Genomic DNA, 23,034 nt, shown 5'->3' with positions numbered 1-23,034 from the left:
ATATAGGCTAGGTTTTCATTTGAGGTGTGACCTGCCAAAACGTCCCCAATTGGCCACCTGTGGTTGGATGCCTATAGCTGAGATGAAGAACACCTTGCTATGTATTAAGGGGGGTAATAGCACATTATAGTGAGACTGTCAGCATGAGTAACCCTGCAGATGGGAGTGTGTGTGAGGGGTTTGAGGTGCTATGGTGCGCTGTGTGCTTGCTATGTGCGCAGTAAGGGATGCACACATTGGAGTGTTTGTGCAACAGAGACAAGGAGTAGCCAGTAGTGTGTAGCCATTCGTCCGGGGTCACTTTCAGTATGTGATGGCTTTCACGACTCAGGTCGATCACACTAACCCCCGCTTCACTTTTTGTGAGCGAGTGGCACTCTGCTGTCGGGTTTCAGGCTGCCTGGGCTCAGTTCCACCCCCCCCCCCCCCACACACTCCCCCACATCCGGGCGCAAGCAGCACAGGATCTCCCCATTACCTCAATGCACTGTGTCTGTGTCATGGCTGTCACTTCTCTAGCTAACCACACAGGATGGTGAATAATTCAGAGCTAACAAGCAGTTGGAACACCAAACTCAATTGTGCGTTTTAATTAAATCTCCCTCTCTTTCTCTCTCTCTCTGTCCCTCATTGTCTCTCTCTCCCTCTCTCTCTCTCTCTCTCTCGCTCAGTATCTATCTCTGTCTCTGTTTCTCGCGCTCTCTCTACTTTCAGGCAAAAAGTCTTTAAATGAGAACTTCTTTAACTATAAACAAATGGCCATTTTCTATTTTTTTTTTAAATCACTAAAATATGTGAGTTTTGGGGGATGACATCACCAGCGGGGGTTATAGCTGAAGGATTTTCCTATTTGAGATGCATTTTAGAGCGATGCTGTGTTTTTACAAATTCTTGCCAAAAGAAAAAAAGTAGAGTTGATAGACTTTACCATATGGTCACCAAATCCCCTACTTTTCTCTGGAATTAGTGATTCTATTTTTACACCACAGAGTGTGAAGGCTTGATGAGAAATGATGCTGCCCAAAAAGCACTCTACATCCATCATCATTCACTCTTTCTATCACTTTCCCTTTCTTCATCCCTCCTTCTCTCTCCTTCTCTCTCTTTCTTACTCTTTGGCATCCCACCAGCCTCCGCAAGTCCGTGTCCAGTGGAACCCCTGTGTTGCCTGCCTGAGGTTAGCCTCAAATCCATTCTGTTTCCCAAACAAACGGTTGCAGGCGTTCCCAGTGTGCGTCCACCCCGGAGAAGGGCCATGGCTCAGCAGGAAACGAGCCGGCCGGAGGCACTTATCACGCCGCGCTCCAGGGCATTGCTGACTGAACTGTCACCAATACCGCCTAGAACACAACCCCGATCCCATATATGTCCTTGTGCACAAGCACTCACCTCACACACACACACACACACACACACGCACACGCACACGCACACGCACACGCACACGCACACACAGACACACACACACACACACACACACACACACACACACACAAGCACACACACGCACACATACACACTCACCCCATCCAGGGGCACACCAAACACACAAACACACATACTTGCACACATGCATAGAGCCACACATATGAGAAATTAGCATCTGTCTGTCCAGTTATCTGTCCAGCACAATTTTGACTTTGCATCCGTATTTAGTCTGGACGTCTCATCTGACCCGCACATTTAAACTAATTTGATATGCATGGTCCTTGTCTACATTTGTCCCCATTGTCCCGCTCAAATCTCGTGTGCTGTAAACAACATGCAATATGCAAACAGTGTACGTTTGCGACCAAGTCACACTGGCTACTGTTTACACCAACCTGAGATCTGATCACCGCAGAGCCAGGGTATCCCATGGTCTGGCCTGTCCAATCACACTCTGAACACTTGGCGTGCTGTGGACATTTTTACATGCATTTTCTACGAGGTGCCCTGTATATCAAGAAAGCTTGCATACTGTATAAACTTTCACTTACTTTTTCTTACATATGCGCATACATTGCTCTATCTGCAAGGTGTAAAATGTGACGCATAATTCTTTCAGAAAATACATGACTGTTAGTTCCTCATTACATAAGAGGGTCTTTAGTTTCTATTAAATTATGCTATGATTGAAGCCAGCAATAAACTCCCTATCAGTATTATGAACAGGATTTAACAAGCGATCAGGTGGAGATATTGTTCAAAAATTCTTCAACCAGTCAACAAATTCATTCCAAGTCACTAAATGAGCGTATAACTTCAATGAAAACTAGTATGACTATATAAAATAGCATGACTGAAATACTTGTATGCAATTCTGGATATAATGTTTGCTGATAATTGAGCAAAACATCAGACAAAACCACAGAGAGCAAGTTCACGCCTCCAGACTCCCTTTCCCTTCCCCCAAGATCCTCTCCCCCACTTTCAGTTTTACCATTTTGTTTAGGGGACAAGCTTGCTTCACTTTGTTTGCTTCTTGTTCACGGGGCCAGCTGTGTACGAAGACATGAAATGTAGTTTCTATATTCATGTGTTATTGTTGGAAATATCTGTCAAATAGATTAATATGGTTTAGCAATCATTATATCACAGGATACCTGTGTTGACGTAAAGCACCTTTACCAAATCTCTCATGATCAGCACATAAACTAAAAAGAATTCAAAGACAGTTGAGATAGGACTTGGTGCCCAGCAATGCACACAGTCTTTCCACACTCACTAAATTGTGTATGTGTGTGTGCGTAGAGGGGAGAACTATTTCTCTCTTTTTTTTAGAGAGAGAGAGAGAGATTACCAAAAAGTTGCAAAGCTTGAAAACAACATACTGCCAGATGGCATTGGTGCTCCGTGATTCAGTGGCAGCAGCAGATGGGGCAGAGTGGCATAAATTGATGCCCTCTGAGGAAAAAAATGGCACTGCGGTCCCAGGACAGCGGCAACACATGCAGCCATGATTAGCCACGGAGAACCATTCTTTCACCAGCAAATGACTACAACATCAGTCTCTTTGTTAGACATTTGCTAAAACTGAATGTAGACCACTGGTCCCTATACACCCAACTGAAAACTTCTTGACGAGACATTTATCAGCTAAATTGGACTTGGGTTGAGACAAGCAGGGGTATTTCTAAGATATAAAATAACCCTCATCTTGTCTCGGCCCAACTCTAATGTAAATTCAACGCAGATTTCAAAATAGGTAGCCTATCCTGTTTTTTTTATTATTATTATTTAGCTTAGCGCATTTCATTCAAGTAATTCAATGTGCTTTACATAAACAAAAGTAAACTGTAATAGCAAATAAAAGCACAGAAGGGCTAATAGTCAAATAATAGTTTAAAAAGCATAAAACACACTGCTTGAAAGATTAAAATGCAGAGTGCAAAAACAACAAATAGCCTACTGGAACACAACAACTTAACCTGTGTGCTTTAGAGTGTCCCAGTCAGCCAAAAATGTAACCCAGGGATAGTGATCCTAGTCAAAACCCAGTGAATAGCAGCATTCTATATGAAGATTCTTGAAGTAGTGCTGAACTGTGCGCGCACACATGTATTTCCATTAGGGCCAAAAATGCCTCATTGGAAAGTAAAGTAAACAATTAACAAGAGTTAGAGAACCTCTTTAGGGTTCCTTAGGGTAGAGAGTAGCCTATTGTAGAGCTTGCAGAGTTTAGTTTTCAGATATAGGCTACAGAGGAGAGGTTTTAAGTTACTTGTAGCCTACTATAGGGGATTTCCCACATCATCCCTCATCTTTCCACCCTACTCGATACACCTGCGAAGGAAACCACCAAAACACTGCATTGGTCTGCCCTCTAGTGGGAGAATAGGGAATAGCCTATGCCCATAAAAAGAGTAGACACATCTGTCAAAGACAGTACACAAAATTACAACTTAAATAAATGAATTCCCTAATTTTTATGCCCATGAAACATGAATGAAACACAACTCGTTTAAAAATAGCTTATCATAGTCTCACACTCATGTCCAAAATGGCAAAATGTAGGCCTAAGTGATTGGAAATCTATAGCCTATCGAGTCGCACATTTTATTAGTTTGAGTTTTGAACATCAATTGCTTTTAGGGAGACTATTTCTTCAGATATTAGTATATCGACATGAGATTAGACAAAAATATTAATTTCTCAGGTGCCATGAAAAAGCCAAGCTCAGACTGGCCGGATATGACGTGTGTGAGTATCATCAGGCCTTTTCCCCTTAGCCCTTGGTAGCATCTGACACAGGGGAGTGTGTAATGATCTATATAACGTTTTAACGTTATTCCAAGGACATTTTCTTTTATAGTTATTTTGTTTGGGAGACTTATAATTCATCCGAAGTCATGCCTATGTATCAGGTAAAGCCCATCTCCGGGGGTGACATAAAAGTTGATTTGCCGACGTGCATGTACAAGTTACCGAACCTCCATGCACAGCCTGGCAGTGGCAGCTGCATCGACAATGTGCTACAGGTAATTCGAGTCTTGGAACTAGCTAACCCCTGGTAGGGCTATGCTTCTCTAAAAGACATATTTTGACCCATGTCGAGTCAAATTTGTCCGCCTTTAAACCTTACAGCGCTAGCAAGCACGCTATTCAGTAATCGCGACGTCCAGTCACGACAGCTGCTAGGATAGCCTAGTCAAATTTCAGCTAATGTTAGCAATAGCATCCCCTGGGCTTCTCTGCTGATGCAATGATGGCCACATATTCTATTTTAGTGTAAATCTGCTCTGCCGTGTTTACAAGGAGGCGCAGGCACTTGAAAAGAAGTCCTCATACTGTTGGTCAACTGCGCGTGTAACGTGTTTGTGTTTATGTGTGTAAGTGTGATTAACATTGGTTGCACTTAAATGATGAAGCTCAACATCAACATGTAACGTCTCCTGCTTAAACTCTCAGCCACACACTGGGACTGGCTATCAGTCTTGACACTTATGACGCTTATCAGTTGGCCCGTATGTCTCGTCCGACCAGAATGGCGAGGTAGATCCAGCCCTGAAGGCTCTGGAGCAGCGTCAGGATGACATCTTGCGCAGACTCTACGAGTTGAAAGCAGCAGTAGACGGACTGGCCAAGACTGTGACCACCCCTGATGCAGACCTTGATGCAACATCTCTCTCCTCGGCTGCCATGATGTCTGCGCCCAAGGAAGTGGCACACCTGGACTCATTATTGGGAAAGGTATGGTATATTGAAACACCTGGCTTTGTCTAAATAACTTGCTTGACAGGTTTTCTTTGAATACAGATTGTTCACTGTTGAGCTCTAATACATTGTGATACAAACCTCATAGTTTGGATCATAGAATACGTAGTTCATAAAACTTCCTGTAATCACTGACATCACTTTGAAGTTCAAATCAAATGGTGGTAAATTAAATGCACATTCCAAAAATCTAGAAGAAGTTTCTCATAGTCTTTGGAGTCTGTGTATTTGAATGTTACTGGGCAAAGCGATATGCACCACCTTTTCACACAGTTGTTTTCACAAAGTCTTGTTTAAACGTTTGTCGTCTCAACTCATACAGGACCTGGGTGCTCTGCGAGACATTGTGGTCAATGCCAATCCGTCCAGCCCCCCACTGAGCCTTCTGGTACTCCACGGGCTCCTGTGCCAGCGGTACCGCGTGCTGTCCACTGTCCACGTCCACTCCTCCGTCTCCTCGGTCCCACCAAAGCTGCTAAACTGCCTGGGGCCGCGTCACGCCGACAGCTACACACGCCAGCGCTTCCAGCTGGGCTTCACCCTCATATGGAAAGATGGTGAGTTGATAAGGCTTGGGCGCGCAGAGAGGTGGTATAGCCAGTTACATTAGGAAGTACTGAACTGAGCTCACAATAGGTGTTTGTCTACCGACATGGTGAGTTGATAAGATGGTGAGTTGATAAGGCTTGAGCGCGCAGAGAGGTGGTGTAGCCAGTTACATTAGGAAGTACTGAACTGAGCTCACAATAGGTGTTTGTCTACCGACAGCGAACCCGTTCTTGAACCGGTTCTGTTCTGAATTCTGTGAATTGGTGGTGCTATCTAGTGAACCAGCACACATTCCCACCAGTTTGGAACTGAACCAAGAGTGTGTCAACAATGGGTGTCGCAAGCAAAACAAAAGTTAATGCGATGAATGAACGGGAGAACGATACGATATGACGGTTGTCCCGTAAAAATGGCAGAAATTAGCTGTTTAAAATGCTAGTTGACGTCTGCAGACTACTGCTAGTTAACTAGTTTTGTTTACTCATGACAGCAGTTGATAAGGAGGGAAAACCCATGGTTTAAGCTTTCTCCCCTCTGAATGGTAAAGTAAACACACCCACTGCGGTTCACAGGAAAAAACAACTTTTTTATGGTTCAAGCTACAAACCAAAGTGCCACGGAGCTGGTTCTCTGTCAGTGGAAAACACCTAAATGAGAGTTGCGTACTGTAAGATCCTGTAGCCATTGAAGCCAATCTTACACAGTCACTGCAATCTTATATTTGGTATATGAGTGTCAGCAAAAATTCATTTAGATTGAAAGCCAGGTTTTCTCGTTCCAAATAGGGGCCTGACCTCACAAATGCCCTTCAGGTTGAATGGGCAGAAATCCTTGTAGACACGCTTCAAAATCTTGTGGAAAGCCTTCTCAGAAGGATGAAAGTTGTTATAGATATCCTATGTTTATAGATTTAGAATGGGATGTCTTAAAAGGTCCTCAGTATAATGGCCAGGTGTCCCAATACTGTTGTCCATATAGTCTATGTGAGGTTCATCATTGCAGGGGATTCTCGGTGTCATACCTAGGTTTTAGACATTTAGACTTTGTAATCTACCTCAAAAAGCAAATACAATTCATTATGAGCTTCTAAAGCAATCGATATCTCAAAGTTGCGACACAACCATTTACTCCCGAGTCCAAAAAAGGGCGGCACATCCGGTATGTCATGGTCGCTCAATAGTTCCTCTCAATGGGGAAATGAATGAATATACAGTGGGTATAGTAAGTATTCACACCCATGCTAAAGTTGACTAAAAAGAGGAATATAAAATCATCTTTTGAGAATTGATTGTAATGCCTTAATTCAAAAAATGAGTAAAAATCAAACCGCTAAGGACACTAATTTTCTTTGTGATTGAAGAATGTATCGTAAATAGATAAATGTTCTTCCTTAAATACAGGTTGCATAAGTATTCAACCCCTATGTTAAATTCCCATAGGAGCAGGAGGATTTTTTATATGTTTTTATTTTTAAAGGCCAGCTATTTCATGGATCCAGGATATTATGCATCCTGATAAAGTTCCCTTGGTCTTTGGAATTAAAATAGCCCCACATCATCACATACCCTTCACCATAGATAGAGATTGGCATGGTGCTTTTTCCAGTTAGCCTATTAGCCTGTTTGATTTGCATTGAGCTCAATGAGCATCAAACAGGCTAATTGGCTAACTGTAAAAAGCACCATGCCAATCTCTAGCTATGGTGAAGGGTATGTGATGATGTGGGGCTATTTTAATTCCAAAGGCCAAGGGAACTTTATCAGGATGCATAATATCCTGGATCCATGAAATAGCTGGCCTTTAAAAATAAAAACATATAAAAAATCCTCCTGCTCCTATGGGAATTTAACATAGGGGTTGAATACTTATGCAACCTGTATTTAAGGAAGAACATTTATCTATTTACGATACATTCTTCAATCACAAAGAAAATTAGTGTCCTTAGCGGTTTGATTTTTACTCATTTTTTTTTAATTAAGGCATTACAATCAATTCACAAAAGATGATTTTATATTCCTCTTTTTAGTCAACTTTAGCATGGGTGTGAATACTTACTATACCCACTGTAAGTGTTATCATAAGACTTTTCTACATGACTAATGGTCGTGTGCATAATAATGCATTTTCAGTGAGTAACATATGTATGTGGCAATGCAGTTTATAGTAATTTTCATTGAGTATTTACCGTAAATATTAATGCGATCGCTGCTGTCAGTCCTGTAGTAGGGACCAAAGGAACTACTGAGACTACCACTAACCACGTGACCGCTCTAATCTGGCTCTAACAGCGAAGTCAACGGCTGACGAAACTTTGAGATATCGATGGCTTTGTGAGCTTCATACCACTGGCCTCCTAATCATCTAAATGCCTCCCTGTGGCTTCTCTGTTTGTGTCCATCCCAGTGCCCAGACTCCAGATGAAATTCAGCGTGCCCAACATGTGCCCCATCGAGGGCGAGGGCAACGTGGCGCGCTTCCTGTCTCGCCTGGTGGGTCTGGAGCCCCGCGACCCGGCGGCCGCCACCACGTCCGACAGCTGGGTGGACACGGCCTTCTTCCAGCTGGCCGAGGGCAGCGGCAAGGAGCGGGCGGCGGTGCTGCGGGCGCTCAACGCCGCGCTCGGCCGCGGGCCCTGGCTGGCGGGCGCCGAGCTCTCGCTGGCCGACGTCGTGTGCGCCTGCTGCCTCCTGCAGACGGGCACCAGCGCCACCTCGGCCCCCGCCAACGTCCAGCGCTGGCTCAAGGGGTGCCAGAACCTCGGCCACTTGTCCTGCATCACCCCACTGCTGCAGTAGTGCTGGTCTCGGGAGGTGTGTCGATTGCAAAAGGCATCTTTTATGATCTAGTATAAGGCCTTTATACACCCTACATAACATGGGTCATAAGACTGTATCTTTTGCTCACATATCCACTGTGTTTGGCATCATGGTTAATGATGTCCGTGTGACCGGTGAACTACAAAAGAGATTATTTCAATAAACTCACTACTGTTGACATTGTTTTTTACTTTGTTGTTAAGTAGGGTTTATAAAGGCCTTATGTAGCTCTTATGAGGCAGCCCTAAGAATTGGACCTTTAGACAGATAATAATATGAAACCCTGGTAACGAGGAGAGCTATACAATGCTGTACACACACATCTTCCCTTTCCACCTTGTGCCTAATATGATGTTGTGCTAGATGTGTGAGCTGCATTGCTAACAGGTAAATACATTTTTAACACATTTGTTAATGTGAAGTACTGGACCTACTGATGTCTACAAGCAGTATGGCAACATTGTAGAGTTACTTTGTCTTTCTGTTGACTATTAAATTTTCCACTTTGGGTCATATCTGATTGTTGTTGTTCTATTTTTCCATTGTGGTTGTAGCCTACTCAAGATCAATTTGTCGTACAAGATGCTAATATTCGTGGCTCAGTGGTTGGTTGTTGGTGAGGTTTGTGGCGTTCAGTTTGTCTCTTTGTATGGCAGTCACATGAAAGATTCGATAGATACTATAGATAGATAGATACTTTATTGATCCCCAAGGGGAAATTCAAGATTCATCTGATTTTGGTGTGTGGTTTGGGTTCTTTGTGGCTTATTACACTTCACTCCAGTACAGTTCAGTAGCACAGAATTCTGTTGATGAAGTGAGTGTGAATTCCCACCATGAATCCCAATTGATTGCCTAAGTGGTTTAAAAAAAAGAAAATACACAATTCACTTAAATAGGTGGTAGAGTCAGTAGGCTTTACTAATTAGCATTTTATTGTAATAAGACGCTCATGAAAATATGTGGTGTAATTGTAAACATCAAAATATTTTAAGTGAAGTCAACAGGTAGTAAACCCACAGACCGCTTAATTGCCTTGATGGTAGCAATTAATGTGTTGAACACACCTTGGCACGAGTAGAGAAGTACAACATTTGTGCAGTAGGTGGCAGCTCAGTCTTGGTTGTAAGTTAGGGCAAGGACTCCCTGGCTGGAAATTAGAGAAGTCAAAAAGATAAATCCAGGCTGTGGCCATCTGTTCTGTACATACATGGTTACCTGGCAAAATCAAGATGATGTGGGATTGTTGACAATAATTGGACTGTTGTGGTATGAATATTCATTGATTACATGTAACATAACAGATGTGTCATACAGGGACAGAGTGCAAGTGATTTGGGGGAAAAAATTAAGTGTTTTAGACATGTAGGACTACGACTTTGATGCTTTTAGAGAGAATTGAGTGCCTTGAAATGTGATCTCATTAGTGTGAAGTAGTTGATTAGTAATAATTAAAATATTATTATTGTTATTATTATGAATATTAAGGAAGGAGATGATGAGTCACATTGCTGAAGTAAGAGGGCCATAATGTTGAACGTGTTGGACTCACCTAGACTTGGCCTCTGCTTTCGAGGAATTGTGAAAGAGTGTCAGTTTAGACATCAATATAAAAAGCAGAGAACCTTTAAATGGGACCACTGGAATGTGAGTCTGACCAACACAATGTATATCAACCTTGACTATGCTTTCAAAGAATTCAGAGCATTGTTGGATGATGCAGAACGTACCACTATGTGCGTGAAAAAAAACCATACAGATAAACCGCTTTCATTCTAACAAGACATAACGGGGAAGCCCACCTTATTCTCCTTGAAGAAATGCAAAGGTATAGCCGCACAGTTTCCCTTGGTCTCTCTGCCGTCCAACTGTGACAGTGGGCTCCTGGGACCCTCCCAGCTCTTCATCAGGCCCGCTGATGGCACAGCCATGCCTGAGCTCCTCCATTACAGCCCACCTCAGCCTGCTCTCCTCAGGGGGCCGTGGGAGAGCTCTCTCATCACACCAGCAGCTGAGAGAATCTGCCCCAAAGATCAATGGGAGAGGAAAAAGCAAATCAACAACACAAGTTCTCGCCACTTAAAGGGACACTTCACCGATTAGCATTAAGCTTTGTATCTTTAGAAAACCAGTCATGTTTTTGAATGGTCCTGCATCATTCCCTCAGTTTGCCTTGAGATGGGAGAAATACAAATTTCAATGAAACCCATGAATAGGACTTCCTGCTTTCGATGATGTAAAATGATGATTTTTACATCATTGAAAGCAGGAAGTCCAACATTGAAATCCGTATTTCTCCCACCTCAAAGCAAACTGAGGGAATGATGCACGACCATTCAAAAACATGACTGGTTTTCTAAAGCTACAAAGCTTAATGCTAATCGGTGAAGTGTCCCTTTAAACTGGAGATAGTCCTGGAGGTGGACGTCAACTCGATGTCAAAAGAGGCCAGCTGAGCTTTGTTTTGTGCAATATTTAATCAGCTCCGTGCCATTCATAGCCAGTTGCCCAGTAATCTAGTGGGAATTTGGATATCAGTTTGAATCAAATCTTGGAAATGAGGTTTTTCAAAAGCAAAAGAGGGATTCTGAAATAAGATCATATCCGGTCATGTAATCCGGTCCTAGAATTGATCTGGATCAAACCTGCTCTTTGGGTCATTCAAAACTTGGTTTGGAACCTGGTTTGAGATCTATTTAAAGCTCTGATTAACGGGATTTGGTGATCCTGAAATTCGGATCACAATGATCTAATTCAATGTTCCTTTTAAAAAAACACTGGCATAAAAGTAAGAAGTCAGGTGATCCTAGATAGAAAAACACAGGATTTCCAAATCCGGATCATTTTGAGCCAGATAATAAAAAAAAATAAAAAAATGAGAATGGGAATTGAGAATGGGTTCTGGACAAGGTTCATTGACTTACAACTTCCAGCAGGGGCGTAACTAGCAGTGAAATTAAAGGTGCATTAAACTCCTATCAAATAATTTCAGAAGTGCAGCAATCTTGCAAACAAAGAATTCACATGCAGTTGTTTACTCTGGCAAAGAAATACACATTAATGCCTAGTCCATTGGGATATTCCAAGTATGTGTTTGAGAGACAAGCCTGGGTAACTTAACCCAGAGTAAGTGGTGAACCTCCTAAAAATACTCCTATATGTTTATTTTGCTAGAGGAATGAAGCCAGCTGCTCCTCAGTTATGTTGCAAACTAGAAAGTGAGGTGTCAATCTTCCATTTTGTGGTTTGAGATGTAATGTAAATTGTCTGAGAAGGGAGATAAGGAAGGGGGATGATAAGGCACTTCCATTTTGAAGAAATCAAAACTAGAAGCAGAAGTGAGGGGGTTGGTAACAGGCCATCTCTGGCAACAATCATTGTCATTGTTGGAGCTTAGGCTCTAGTTGCAAAATAATCATTGACAAGGCAATCTACTGGGTGCTTAGCAACCCCCACTAGGCAACACCTCTTCCAACGGGCACGTCTATAAAATATATTGACGTCGAATTGTCACTCAAAGATTACACAAGCTCCATAGAACTGACTTGAATTCTATCCCCCAAAAAACTCAGCTACAAATCACTGGGATTGCTGGTTGCTTAAAACCATAGTGGAACTATTATGGAACTGGAAAACTGATTCAGTCACATTACCTTATTGTGAGGGATGCTATGTCGAATTCTCACTATGGTCAAAAAATGACTGTTTCATGTAGGCTACAGTGTTGTAACAACTCAATCCCTGTTTTCAAATTGAACCACTGAGGTGTGGTAGCATATGTGGATAACATCTAGTTATCTCCAGGTTTGATGCGTCATTTGTGAGTTTAGTCTGAAAAATGTGAGACCGGACCTAGCTATTCCTTATTGTTCAAAGGTAATTGGTTTTGTTGAGTGGCTATGTCATTTGATGTTGACAGTATGTTATCTAAAAACTCATTATGTGTTTTTACCAGAGCAGGATGCTGTTGCGTTGTCAAATGTGAGCCACTCATTACCACCCCGCAATTCTGGTGAGAGGTGCCATGGTGTTTGCACAACTGATGAAGTGACCTCTGTCTTCACCCTCTCCACAGACATAACACACTTTCAGAGGCTCCTCCTTCCAAATAGTACACTTAAGAAACACAAGACAAGTCAAGGCCACACGCAATTTTGGGTTTAATCTGTGACATTGATCTCCTAGGATTTATTTTGTCATGTGAAATGACCAGATCATACCATGTAATGGCATAATTCATGTCCACAATAAATGAAGACATGTTGCATATATTCTGTTATTGGGCCTAAAGTGGCCTTCTTTGTTACTAATAATACAAAACAAACACATTATCCATTTTTATTTTAGCAACAAATTACAATGTACCTGTTCTATAGTTTTAGCAGTATCAAATGGGCTACTAGATTCCACAGCCTAAATGTGCATTAAAAGCAATCAGCGATGCCATGTCATCATCCCACACGAGATTAGAAGACTAGATCAAGTTGGTAAAGCCCCTTAGTCAACATCTCAAGTCAACATCTCAAGTGGTCTCCTACATTACTAACAATACTGAACTCTGGAATTATTCACAAACTTGATAGCCTATATTTTCAAGGGCTTGACATATTTCCTGGGATGGCATCTAGATCAGGCACCTACGCAATGCAAATGTGGGAGGAGATAGGGTAACAAATAACGCATTAAATGTGCACCCTGTGGTGAATCTCAATACAATTTATGACATTTTTGAAAATTTTTGGAGAGTTTAAACGTAGAAAGTAAAGTAGGCAGGCGTAGACTCTGCCTATGCAATCCTGCCTGTATGCAACACCTTATCCAACGACATCTTTTATCGGCATCACAGATGCTGTCGTTAGCGCCTCCTTTTCCTTAAGGTCAACTTTTATTTCGTATCCGAAAGCAAACAGACAAGTAATAGTTTGTGTATGAAGCGAAGCCCCCCCAGGAAAAATCATTTACATGTAATTTTGTTTCAGTCAGGGCTACAAGTGGTTAAGGCTTTACACTTAAGCGCACATATGCGCAACCGTTGAACCTCTCGGAGAGCTGAAGTTTGGAGGCGCGGATGTGCGAGGATGTGCGCACTGAGATGACACCTGCGATAAGAGTCGGCTTCGGCTTCGACAGTGTGGGAAAACAAAGGCGCGTAGTCAGTGGACACCCTGAACATGGGATGCGCGCCGTGACGCTCCTCGTGTGTTAACAGGGACTCGGGTTAGTATGAGGCGCGATGGCTTGGTGCGACCGTGGGGTTCAAATGCTGCTTGCCATGGTGGGAGCTTTCACAGCTTTCAGTCTGATGACTATCGCCATAGGTACTGACTACTGGCTTTATTCACGGGCATATATCTGTAACACCACCAATACCACTACGGACGAAACTAAGAAAACTAACGTCAAGGGCGATCTTACACACTCTGGATTGTGGAGAATCTGCTGTATAGAAGGTAAGACAGACTTTTGTTCCTACCCTCGTCTCTTTTCCTTTCCAAATAGCCCAGTAATATCTACAATAAAAAGTGACTATAAAACTTCAGAAGTATAAGTCATGCTTTCCATCAAATAACTGTTGCTTTCATCGGCCCTTTGTTCGCTACTTAGGCGAAATGACCGATTGGATAAGCAGTCATGATGAGACTTATGTCCATAGGCTACCAGATCATGCATCTTGGTTTGATTGAAGCCACCTGTGTTCAGATATTTTCATCTGTCTGACATCTCGTCGGCAAAGTTAGAGCGAGGAGGAATAGCTGAAAAAGCGCAGTGAGGAGAACAGAAAGATCTCTCTTTACATTTTGAGGAGAAAACAAGCTCATTGTGCTCTAAGTTGTTTGCTGCCTATAAGGGATACGATAAAGCATTCTAATGTTACACAGACCACTATTTCTTATACAGAATGTGGCAAACCCCACTTTTGACGTAAACTGTTAAACGTCTCTCTGTTTTAAATATTGGCGTGCCTCTGACTCTGATTCACTATCACTCAATGGGGCGAAAGGGAGTGTGCCTTGGAAAGGTAGTCTTTGCTTTCATTCATGTCTTTATTGTATTTGATGCTGTTGCTTGGCAACAACATGTCTGAAATCACTATGGTAACGTTGGGTTTAAAATGTTTAAAAATAGCCCTTGATATATCTGTTGCTTTTTGTCATGGCTAAGGGCATATTGTAGAGATGATAACCTGGAGAGGTGAAAGTGATTAGCTAATTCCTTGTTGCACCCCATTAGTCTGTATGTTGATTATGACATACAGCCTAGGCTAGGCTACTAGGCTACTGTCTCGTCAGTGACAAGAGTGTAGTGCCATCATGAAATCTTGAGTAGCTAGCCTGTTGCGCAGGCTTTCATTTTAGATTAGGTTGGCTATAGCCAAACAAAATCAACTTCTGGCAGTAGACCTGTAGAGGAATGATTCTCCAAGTCACATTCAAACTACTCTAAGGTAGGCCTATGAACAGTTTGTCTTTGATGTGATCTAGCCAGCCTCTTGCCATATTCAGTAGCCTAGACTATACTCTGATATTAGTTTGTGCAGGCGAAAATGAAGAATGCAGCAGATTTATGGAGAGGCGTAGATGGCTCTGGTTTTATGTGCATGTGATGGAACGCAAGATGACGCTGCCACGGTGGTCTGTGGTGCGCTGTCCATTCTTGTGGTGCTGAAATTCGCCTATAGGCCAGGCCTATCAAGAAATATTGAGGACAGGTTTCCACCGACTTTCTCACTTTACAGTGTTATTTTTTCATGCAGTTGATGAATACAACACTATTGGATGATTATAGCAAAGTAGGCCTAAATCTGACGTCAAAGACTGAGAGAACAGTTACGGAAAATAGACCAAACTTCCTACAACGTCATTTTGCCAGAAAAAAAAACAGAAAACACCAGTGCCAACCAGTCAAGACCAATAGTATTATGCTATTTTGTAGAATATGGTCATAGAGAGCTGAGAAATGTCGTTTTTTCATTGCCAGCATGAGCCACAGATCTGTAATTAAAAGGCGGCAGCTGAAAGGCCACAAGTCGCTAATTAGCCAGCGGCTCTGACTTCCGCCCGCCTGCGCTCTGCACACACAGAATGAGGAGCGTGAAATGAGCGAGGAATGCGTGCAAAATGTAAAGGAGTTCGCAGAAAATGTCCATTCGGATGTCGTTAACCACTGCAGTTCTGTTATCGACACAATGGTTGTCTAAAAGAGATTTCGATTTAGGTGTTGTATGATTTTGCATTTCAAGATGTCTCTAAATGCCACAGGCCTTCACTCGCTATTGGAGGACAAGGGCTGACATGAAGTTTAAAACGTACGATCTAGTCTATTCGAGAAAAGATTAAGGACCGACAAATCAAAGGCCTTACTGACGAATCAAATCAAATGTCTTATTAATTTACCTGTTAAGCATCACATGGTGTTGAGAGAGCTGATATAGTTGGCTATAGGCTGTTGAGATATTGTTTTTTTTTTTTTATCACCATGGGCTCTTACAGTATATCCATGTTGTGGCCCTGCCACAGTGGAGATTGAAGATATTACTGTAGTGAGTCCATATGTTTACCACAGGTGAGCCATATTATTGGCTTTCACTAGTGGATTCATTTACTCTAATAACAATCTCTGAGTGCCAGTAGCGGTATTGCAGCAGCTGTTTTGCTGCCACCTCCCCTCAGCCCCTTCACAACCCCCCCTCACTGTGCTGGAGGGTGTTGGGAGATGGGCTTTGGGTTTTGGATGTGATGGGGGCTGGGGAGTGTTATTGGCTGTTGTATTAAAGCACAATGAAGATGTCAAAGGCACCCTAGGAGACATTATGGAAATCAGATTGTCGGGAACAGACCTGAGGTTGCCATGGAGAAGATGTGCTCAGTTGTGAATGCTGTTACTCTTCTGGCCTCTGGGACTTGTTGTTTTCTCTCTCTCTCTCTCTCTCTCGCTCTCTGTTTCTCTCTTTTTGTTCTTTCTTCATTATCTCTCTCTACTTCTCTCTTTCTCTCCCTCACACACATCCGTTGTGTCTACCCCCCACCACCCTTTTTTTTTTGAGAGGTCAGTTGAGAGGGTTTTTTTTACTTCTTTATGACATGCATGCAGGGGCTCTTCCTACACCTGGAGTATGCACGTGGGAAGAGCAAATCACGGCCATGGGCAAATCAGGCGGGCACGAGGTGGCGTGGTGCTCCGTTGGAGCCCGGGGGGCCCCGAGGCGAGGTGTGGCGTGGGGCGGTGCGGGGCGGCGTGGGGCGGCGTGGAGCGGTGCGGCCGGAGTAATTCTGTGTGAATGATGATCAGCACGCCTCCGTGAAAGGCCCATGCTCAGAGAGAGAGGGGGGGGTGCTGATGATGATGGACAGCCAGAGGGGTTCTGGGGGGCTGCTGGGGGCGGGGGCAAACAGCCGTCCCCGTGGGGCGAGCACACGGGCGCGCGAGATGAGAGTGCCTAATGCACGGCGGCTGTTAACCACAGCGGCAGGCCGGTGAGGTGAGAGCGTAATGGGGAGCCTGCAGCAACACGGGCATATTGTGTTTCTCCGAGTGCAATTACTCTCCTCTCGCACAGCCACACACTGTACACTCACACACGCACACACACACACACACACACACAGCATAGATTATCAACCATGCTCACGAAAGGGTGGTACTCTCAGTTTAATGGATATGTGAAGCTTCTCGGCTTCCTGTTTTGTTCGCTGTTGCGAAAGATAAGCGAGAGTTCAGCTGTAATAGAGAACTCTTACCCAAAGACATGGCTAATTACAATACAACAGGTTCATAGACATCATTGGGGGGTTTTGTCATTTTTTTCTTCGTGGGAGATCATTTATCTCTGCTTCACTGGTTATATATACTGCGTAGCACTGGAATTATTTATCCCAGTCAAATCCAGAAGGGCACATGGAGAGAGCATAGATCTCATCTCACATGTAAATGACAACAAACCTAAAGACATCTATTTGTCCCATGCATGATTCAGATACGTTGGATGTGTAACACCTTCTTCCTTGTCTCAGGCTACACCCTTCTGCCAAGTTTCAGGGTATTTCCCCCAAAGACTTGTATCTCAGGTCTCATCTGATATGGAGACACAAATGTCAAAACTGTTGTGTGTCACACGGGGTATGATTGGGAGTTCATAGGTCACAGGGAAACCTTGTTTAGGCCTATCATTGTCAGTGTTCTTCAGTGTACACTGCTTTTGTAGAGCATTGCAATTGTACACCTCTCACCTTTTTATGTCTTTTTTCTATAGCTCTTATGGTAGTCTAACGTCATATGGTGTCACATGTGTTGCTAAGCTAAACTTAAGTGCAGGTGTTAATGACGATGACAAGCGTTGGAACAAAACTATGACATTTCTGACATTCTGCTTTCTGCTCTACAGAAATGAATCTGTCAGAAATAGTCTGCATGCACGATTACAGCAGATTTACAAATAAGATCCAGGTGTGTGTGTTAGTAGAATGCAACATGGTCAAAGCACCATCAAAAGCCAGTTGTAAGTCTTGATATGAGATATACATGGGTAGGCAATAGGCATACCTATAATTAAATAAATTAAATTAAATTGTGTGTGTTAAATACACACTATCACATTATCTGCTTAAACTTCAGCATAAGCTCCGATATGTGACCGATTAGGTTTCCTATTTTTTCTGTCAGTAGCATTTTTCATCCAGAGTCAGGATCCTATTGAGGATGAAATTGCTTTTGTTCCTCAGATGCATTATTTACAGGTGGTTAGCGTAGCCCATTTCTGTTGCACTGGCAGGCTACTGTCTTGTTTCCAGAATGGCTTCAACAGAGTGCAAATAACGGCATGACAGCCAAGGTCCTCCATGGGAACATGGACTGTTGCCTGGTGATTATATGGAAAGAAGAGCTCTGCATGGAGAGGAAAATGACAGTTCAGGTGAGCAGAGAGCGAGAAAGAGCAAGATGAGGAGGGAGAGAGAGGGAGAGAGAGGGAGAGAGAGAGAGAGAGAGAGAGAGAGAGAGAGGGAGAGAGAGGGGAAGGTACTGTAGGTAATCACAGCATTCTGATATCAGGGTAGAATGATTTTATTCAAAGACAACACAGACAGTGTAGCTTTCCCATATGGATTGTGCAAATGAAAACAGAAAACACTCTCGTAAAGACAACAGTGCCCCTAACCTCCTCCACATCAGCATATACTTTGAGATATACCCAGATTGGTAAATGGTGTGAAATTGAATTGGATTTTTAAGCATATTCTAGCTGTCACTGGAATACATTGGTTGAGGGCAGCCTCAACATTATTGTTAAACATGTAATGCTCTATGTAATATTCCAGTTTCAGCAGTGAAACATGATATAAATTGTAATAATGTATGAATATATTTGGAGCTTGATGTCAGAGTTGGTCACATGCGAGACTTCGATCAGCTTCAAGAGTCTCGCTCACACCAGGGGCCCTAAATAGGCCCTTCTTTTTAAAACAATGACTCGCTAGGAGCACAAAAAAACCCTGCCGTGCTCCACTTCCTCGGACCTATTTAACTCTAATTAATTGGATGCTCCTGATTAAAGAGCAGACCCAGTTAACAGCGTCTTGGACTGTCTCACCTCAGGGGCCCCGTCGCAGGGCTCCGTCGGCCCTCCCCCCGCGCACAGTCAGGGGCCTCGTCACGCCTCCGCGGCCTGATATGATGATACCACACAGGGGTTAGTCTAGTCTGCCCTCCTGTTTCCTGTGCCCTAGTCTGCCCTCTTGTTCCCAGCCATGATTCCCTATGGTCGGCTTGCTTGATTTGCTAAGATTGAGGACGGAGGTGTTTGTGTCGAATTTCTCGGCAAGGTCATATCCGCGATGCACTGCTACTGTATGGAGTAAATTACTGGTCTTTGGTATTATTTGCCCTCAATGGTGCCTTCCAGGTAGTGCTGCCTTCAAGGCACTACTTCCCCTCAGTTTAGGGGTAGGAGGAGGGTTGAGGGGGTTAGGATTAGGAATAGGGTAAAGGTAGTGCCTTTTAGGCTGTGCTGCCTGGAAGGTGCCGTTGGGGGCAAAAAACACCATTGAGCGAAATTACTGGGCCGTGTCCCTCTTCCTAGATTACCCACCCCACCCACCGGCCAACGCCGCCCCAAACCCATGTCCGTCTGTCTTACTGAGAGAAATAAGAGCAGGAACAAGTGGATGATTGCCCAGTTCAATTCCAAATGAATTGGCAGAGACTGTCTGAGTGAGCGTGACTTATCGAGCATGTACTGTATATGTTTGGTTTTGGGCCAGTGACAGACTTGCTCAAGGTAGACATGAGACAGCGAGAGTTAAACGTATCAGGAATAGTTTATTGATAGAAAAGGGCTATTTCAGTAGTTACGTAAGCGCTTAGATGTTTGTGTATGTATGACTCAGACGCTCAGCTGGAGCTCAGACCGAAACAGGAGACCTTTGCTTCCTTTCATAATAGATTTTTTTCCCAATTATTTTGGGGGGCTTTTATGCCTTTTATCTGATAGGACAGTGAAGAGAGAGAGATGGAGTGGGTATAAGTGAACTCTGGAAATAAGTTGAACTCGGGTCCCCATGGCCTTGTAGACCTGTGGTACGGGTGCTGGAGCTGGTTGCACCACAGCACCCCTTCCTTTCACAGTGCATTTGATGCGGCGTATTTCATGATCACACGCTTGAAATACTGGCATGCTGAGGGCACATAGATGCAGGTGAATAAATGAGAAATGATGCCATGGCAGTAACGGCAGACTGGTCCATTTTCTGATTATTAGCTATCCCAAATGCCGTCGTGTCTGCACAAAGTTGTGGGTTGTGTGTGTCATCTTTTCAAAGTGGTGGAGGATCATTTGATTTCTCTGTCATTTATTCACCATAAAGCAGTCAGATAATTGTATATTCGCATGAAATTATTCAATAATTAAAGTGGTAAGTGCTTTATGATATCTGCCTTTCTTGTAAATTGCAATGGAAAAGAAATGTCACTCAAATAATTGTAGATATTAGATAATCAGCCGTGCTAGTGACGAAAGATAATACCCACACACTCTCAAACCTACTTTAGTCTCTCATCCATCATTTCCTCTCTTTCTCAGGCATCAATACAGGGGACTGTTACCGGATCAACCATTTCCCAGATGACAATGACTATGACACGGACAGCTCAGAATATCTCCTACGTGAGTAACCAGCCTCTGCGTTTTCAATATACTCGTCCTATTTTTTTAATCAGGCATTATCACCACTGAGGACCGATCCCTCTTTGTGTGCATGCGTGTGTGTGTGTGCGTGTGTCTGTGTGTGTGTGTGCGCGTGTGTGTGTGTGTGTGTGTGTTGAACAGGCATAGTGCGGGCCTCCAGTGTGTTTCCGATCCTCAGCTCCAGCTTATTGCTGCTGGGAGGGCTGTGTGTGGCAGTCGGCCGCATCTACAGCAAGAGGAACAACATCCTGCTCAGTGCTGGCATCCTGTTTGTGGCTGCAGGTGAGTCCACAGCACAGCCGCCCTCCCCTAATAAACATGTGTGTGTAGGGCTGTCAAGCGTTTAAAATTCGAATCTAATTAATTACATACTCTGATTGATTATTCTCAATTAATAACATGCATCCATTTTTGCTATGAACATAATTTTTTAAAAAAAAATGGGCAGATTAGTGAATCATTGAAAAGATTAACATTATACAACATTATAGACTTTAATAAAGCAATCAGTTTCAGGTATTTTTTTTAACTCTAGAGCTCAATCAAGAGTTGCAATATATTTATATTTTACTTTGCCTTTGTAAACATCCTATTACTCATGGCTTGTTCCCCTTGTACACAATGAAAATCCTTTTGTTGTGGAGGCGAATGACTAACAACAGGCAGAATCTCAAAGGAGCTATAGGCCTATCTACTGATAGGTAGGCCTAATGTGTCACGATTCTCGGAAGATGTTTTTTTTAGCATGGTTATGGTAAAAGTAAATGACTGAAGTTGCGTGTGCGAGGTAATGCGATTTAATAAGGGAGTTTGTCAGTTAGTCGGTCATAGCCTAAGCAATACATCTGCAACGTTAACGTTGACAAGGCTAGCTTTATTCATTATCATCAAGGGGTGTGCTAACTCAAAGCCTACCTCCAGGCTGCTTTGCATTGAGGTGATATTTCAGACTTGACAAACTCCTATGGTAGGCTACAGAAATTCCTTAGGCCTTCTGTAATTAATTAATCGAAATGAATGTGTTATTTTGACAGTCCTAATAAACTATCATAGGAAGTATTGATGCGATTATGTAAAGGATTAGGTTTCACTTTCTGATGTGAGGATATCTGTGGCAATGCAGGGAGATAAGTGTGATAAACTCAATACTTCACATAAATGGGCTTAAAGGGATCTAAATGAACAAATGGGCTGCTGCTAATAGAACTCTAACACAGTAGCTCAGGTTTGACACCATATCTCCCCGAGACCAATCTTAACAGGAGCATTTAGGCCAGAAAAAAAACATCAAATGTGTTACATTTCCAACCAGATGCAGCAGTGGAAAATAACCGCGTGGAAGCGAAACAGCCTCTCGTCTGACATTACTGGCAGATAGAAACACAAGGAGCTGTATCCAGATCACCTGTAGCTATAAATGGAAAAGAGATGTCTGACCCAGCTAAAGCCTCTGCTTGTTCTCCACCCTCCTCTTGTTTCCAGGGCTGAGCAACATCATCGGGATCATCGTCTACATCTCCAGCAACACGGGCGACCCGGGCGACAAGAAGGGCGAGGACAAGAAGAGCTCGTACAACTACGGCTGGTCCTTCTACTTCGGCGCGCTATCCTTCATCGTGGCCGAGATGGTGGCCGTGCTGGCCGTCAACATCTACATCGAGCGCAACAAGGAGACGCTGCGGCTGCACTCGCGCCACCACGCCCTGGCGCGCTCGGCCTCGTCCTCCTCGCCCTACTCGCGCATCCCCAGCTTCCGCTACCGCCGACGGGCGTCCCGCGAGAGCTCGCACTCCACCGAGGCCTCGTCGTCCCGCGAGGCGTCGGTGGGGGGCGGGGGCGGCGGCGGCGGCAGCGGGAGTGCGGGTGGCACGGCGCCGCTGGGCGACATCTCCATGTACACGCTGACGCGCGAGCACTCGCTCAAGGCCGGCACGGACAGCACCTACAGCCCCGAGCACGACGCCGCCGGCTTCCTGCAGGTGCACAACTGCTTCCCCAACGACCTCAACGACACCATCAACAGGCGGACCACACCCGTATGAGGGGGGGGAAGGAGGAGGTCATCGCAAAAAGCCAGGCCCTCTCAAAGAACTGGACCGGGCGTGGCCTGAACTGGGATGGACCTCTCCAAAGACCAAGGCCATATGACCAGCGGTCAAAAGCACCAGGCCACTTCTCCTCTGGTCGCATCCCAATCCATGTTATACAGACTGGGTCTGTTGGAGGGCCCACGCCTATATGATATGGATCTGGAGGGTTCCCTCTGTAGGAGTCTCTTATGGGTGGGTCATCCAT

At 43.8% G+C, this 23,034-nt stretch overlaps 2 protein-coding genes across 3 annotated transcripts; both read left to right on the top strand.

The window, feature by feature from the left end:
* The first annotated feature begins 4,189 nt into the window (after positions 1-4,189).
* On the top strand, positions 4,190-9,076 carry aimp2 (aminoacyl tRNA synthetase complex interacting multifunctional protein 2). 2 transcript variants are annotated; one of them, XM_062532235.1, is made up of 4 exons: positions 4,190-4,346; positions 4,966-5,172; positions 5,519-5,753; positions 8,149-9,076. In XM_062532235.1, exons 1-4 carry the CDS (start codon positions 4,332-4,334, stop codon positions 8,538-8,540), a joined length of 849 nt encoding a protein of 282 aa, XP_062388219.1. In that variant the 5' UTR covers positions 4,190-4,331; the 3' UTR covers positions 8,541-9,076. The 2 variants fall into 2 exon arrangements, with proteins under 2 accessions (XP_062388219.1, XP_062388218.1); XM_062532234.1 differs by having other exon boundaries at positions 4,190-4,460.
* A 4,656-nt stretch (positions 9,077-13,732) lies between these two features.
* cacng4b (calcium channel, voltage-dependent, gamma subunit 4b) lies at positions 13,733-22,781 on the top strand. The gene is made up of 4 exons (XM_062531152.1): positions 13,733-14,011; positions 20,635-20,718; positions 20,881-21,021; positions 22,222-22,781. Exons 1-4 carry the CDS (start codon positions 13,795-13,797, stop codon positions 22,779-22,781), a joined length of 1,002 nt encoding a protein of 333 aa, XP_062387136.1. The 5' UTR covers positions 13,733-13,794.
* Positions 22,782-23,034: the final 253 nt, after the last annotated feature.

Source organism: Sardina pilchardus, chromosome 3 (assembly GCF_963854185.1).
Source record: "Sardina pilchardus chromosome 3, fSarPil1.1, whole genome shotgun sequence".
NCBI lineage: Eukaryota > Metazoa > Chordata > Actinopteri > Clupeiformes > Clupeidae > Sardina > Sardina pilchardus.
This window is presented reverse-complemented; position numbering and strand designations above follow the sequence as displayed.

What these genes read in the sequence shown, in the direction of transcription:
- cacng4b (XM_062531152.1), top strand. Translation starts at nt 13,795, where the DNA reads ATGGCTTGGTGCGACCGTGGGGTTCAAATGCTGCTTGCCATGGTGGGA. An exon ending in GAGAATCTGCTGTATAGAAG is followed by an intron (nt 14,012 to 20,634) that starts GTAAGACAGACT and finishes TCTCTTTCTCAG; the next exon opens with GCATCAATACAGGGGACTGT. An exon ending in CATCCTGTTTGTGGCTGCAG is followed by an intron (nt 21,022 to 22,221) that starts GTGAGTCCACAG and finishes TCTTGTTTCCAG; the next exon opens with GGCTGAGCAACATCATCGGG.
- aimp2 (XM_062532234.1), top strand. Translation starts at nt 4,332, where the DNA reads ATGCCTATGTATCAGGTAAAGCCCATCTCCGGGGGTGACATAAAAGTT. An exon ending in GCATCGACAATGTGCTACAG is followed by an intron (nt 4,461 to 4,965) that starts GTAATTCGAGTC and finishes TCGTCCGACCAG; the next exon opens with AATGGCGAGGTAGATCCAGC. An exon ending in TGGACTCATTATTGGGAAAG is followed by an intron (nt 5,173 to 5,518) that starts GTATGGTATATT and finishes CAACTCATACAG; the next exon opens with GACCTGGGTGCTCTGCGAGA.